Genomic DNA, 2,174 nt, shown 5'->3' with positions numbered 1-2,174 from the left:
GAGAAAAAAACCCCAAAATGTAAAGACCTCAAACATGCCATCCGTCCCCATGAAGTATTAACACCACTGTTCTCAAGTGGGTGAAAAGAAAGAAATGCACAGAATCACACAATAGTCTATCAAAACACCTCACAGTGCCCGGGATAATGTCGGGAAATAATCGAAACGCAGTGGGAAGACAAAAGAATCCATGTCATGAAGAAACGATGTCATCGTGATTATCCCTCCTTTTCCGTTTGAAAGCCTGATTCAATCGTCGACAAAGTCAAGGAAAGAAGAATCGAACAGAAAAGCGAGGAATAGTACTTTTCAAATGAACCGGAAACCCAACCATGATGATAAAACCTTGAAATCGATGTGAGCGGTATCACGAAAACAAAACAAAAAGATTGGGGGGGGGAAAGATGTGAAGAAACTCAGTCAACCCGCAACCAAAGGTTGCATTGCTCCGAAATTGTTTGCACACAGGTACTCCTGATGCTTAGCACAGTACAAACAGCCGCACGACAATCCATGCCCGGTCCACACGGGCTGATTAGAGGACGGGTAGACCGGTGTGTGGCGATATGACGGCGGCCTTGATCGCGGCTGCGACACAAAGGACTGCTGCGGCGGCATCCAGGTCCGGGTGTACGGTGGGGGAGGGTTGCTGTACAGCCACGGTCCAACGTTGTAATAGTCTGGTGTGTTGGGGCCGCTGTGTGGTACCGACGGTGGAGAATATTCCGATGCCGCCGGATTCAACCACGAGTTCTCATACGTGTTGCTGCGCTGGTACTGAGGCGGAATCGGCCCATCGGGTGACATGAGCGGTTTCGGAATGCTGTACGGCCGCTGAACGTTGGTCTCGATCGGAGCCAGCTTGCGGCGGGATTCCATCCCCCGGGACGTCATCTTGGCCCGATAGTTTTCCCAGTGGGACAACCAGGTCGCGAAGCCATCCTGGGGACTGTGGATGCGTTCGTGGATCTTCCAATCAAAAGCAAACAGCCACTCCAGCTCCATCGCATTCAGCTCGGAGACAGGAATGTTGCTCACTTCCGACCACGATCGGTTCTGGAAAGTATTGTCATCGAGAAACTTGCTGCCCAGGAGAAGGGCAGTGGTCAGCATGCGGTACACCTGGCCGGTCCCTGTTGCATAGATCCCCTTGGCGGAAAGCATGCGCATCCGGGTGGCCAGGTAGAACAGTCCCAGGAGAATGGTCGAGCTCGGCAACCGCGTCGACGACAGGATCTGGTAGACGTATTTCCGAAAGGGCGGGGGCACTGGTTGTCCTGGGTAGACGCTTCGAGCTAAGTCAATATCTGCAAGGTTGATCTTTGTGCTGTACAATGCATACATTCCCTGGGCCATCTCAGCAACGAAGTCGGCCATTTGGTCCATTTCGTAGTCGAGGTGGGCGGCGACACCCCCGGTCGGTTTCTCCTCTTTGGGTCGTTGCTGCTCTTCAGGCTGGGGAAGAGCAGTCTCCTGGTGGCGGCGGTATTGCGGCGGAATTGCACTGTCCATGGGTGGGAGTTGCACGCTAGGCCTGATCGGAGGCAGGATCGGGCCCGCTCCATACTGCGGCTCATTTGCCTGCTGCTGGGGCTGCGACTGGGTCGTCGGGTGCACGGCCAAAGGTCCCCTCCCATTACTCGGATGCTGCGGTCCGGACGGCGGAGGCCGAGCCGGATGCGACTGCGAGTGTGGGTTCATTGGTGTGGGCTTGACAAAGCAGGCGGCCTGCGAGTACTGCTCGATGAACTCACAGCCCGTCTGCCCGTACCGCGGCGGGAAGTTGGATGGTCCCGTCAAGTAATAGGCTGGCTGATCCAGGTCCATTTTCACCGGCGGAGGTGTCGGCGGCAGACACTGGAAGCCCGGGTTGTAAAAGGAATGCATGATGATTTGAAGTAAAGAGGGACGGGGCACGACGGAGGAGTAGACGGCTAGACGCTGTTGCAGTCGTTAGCAACGGTCGGATATTAAGCCGAGCTTTACTCAGTCCGACAGAAGACAAAAAAGAGACTGACCGTCTACTCAGCCGCCAGGTCCCGAAACCGGGAGCGCTGCTCAGGGAGCGGCCGCTCTGTGGGATGTGAAAGATCAAGGATCTCTCTAGTAGCCAGTCATTGATATTGTGGAAGACTGGGACTTGCTGGTAGGATTTGGCGGAGCGGGAAGTTTTT

The 2,174-nt window shown here is 54.9% G+C and overlaps 1 protein-coding gene across 1 annotated transcript; it reads right to left on the bottom strand.

The window, feature by feature from the left end:
- Window positions 1-420: 420 nt before the first annotated feature.
- VTN31DRAFT_3430 (uncharacterized protein) lies at window positions 421-1,887 on the bottom strand (the record flags this gene model as incomplete). The annotated part of the gene is made up of 1 exon (XM_069403709.1): window positions 421-1,887. One exon carries the CDS (start codon window positions 1,885-1,887, stop codon window positions 421-423), a length of 1,467 nt encoding a protein of 488 aa, XP_069257110.1.
- Between the last annotated feature and the right edge of the window lie 287 nt (window positions 1,888-2,174).

This window comes from Thermomyces dupontii, assembly GCF_041956625.1.
Source record: "Thermomyces dupontii strain NRRL 2155 unplaced genomic scaffold VTN31scaffold_27, whole genome shotgun sequence".
Classification (NCBI taxonomy): domain Eukaryota; kingdom Fungi; phylum Ascomycota; class Eurotiomycetes; order Eurotiales; family Trichocomaceae; genus Thermomyces; species Thermomyces dupontii.
This window is presented reverse-complemented; position numbering and strand designations above follow the sequence as displayed.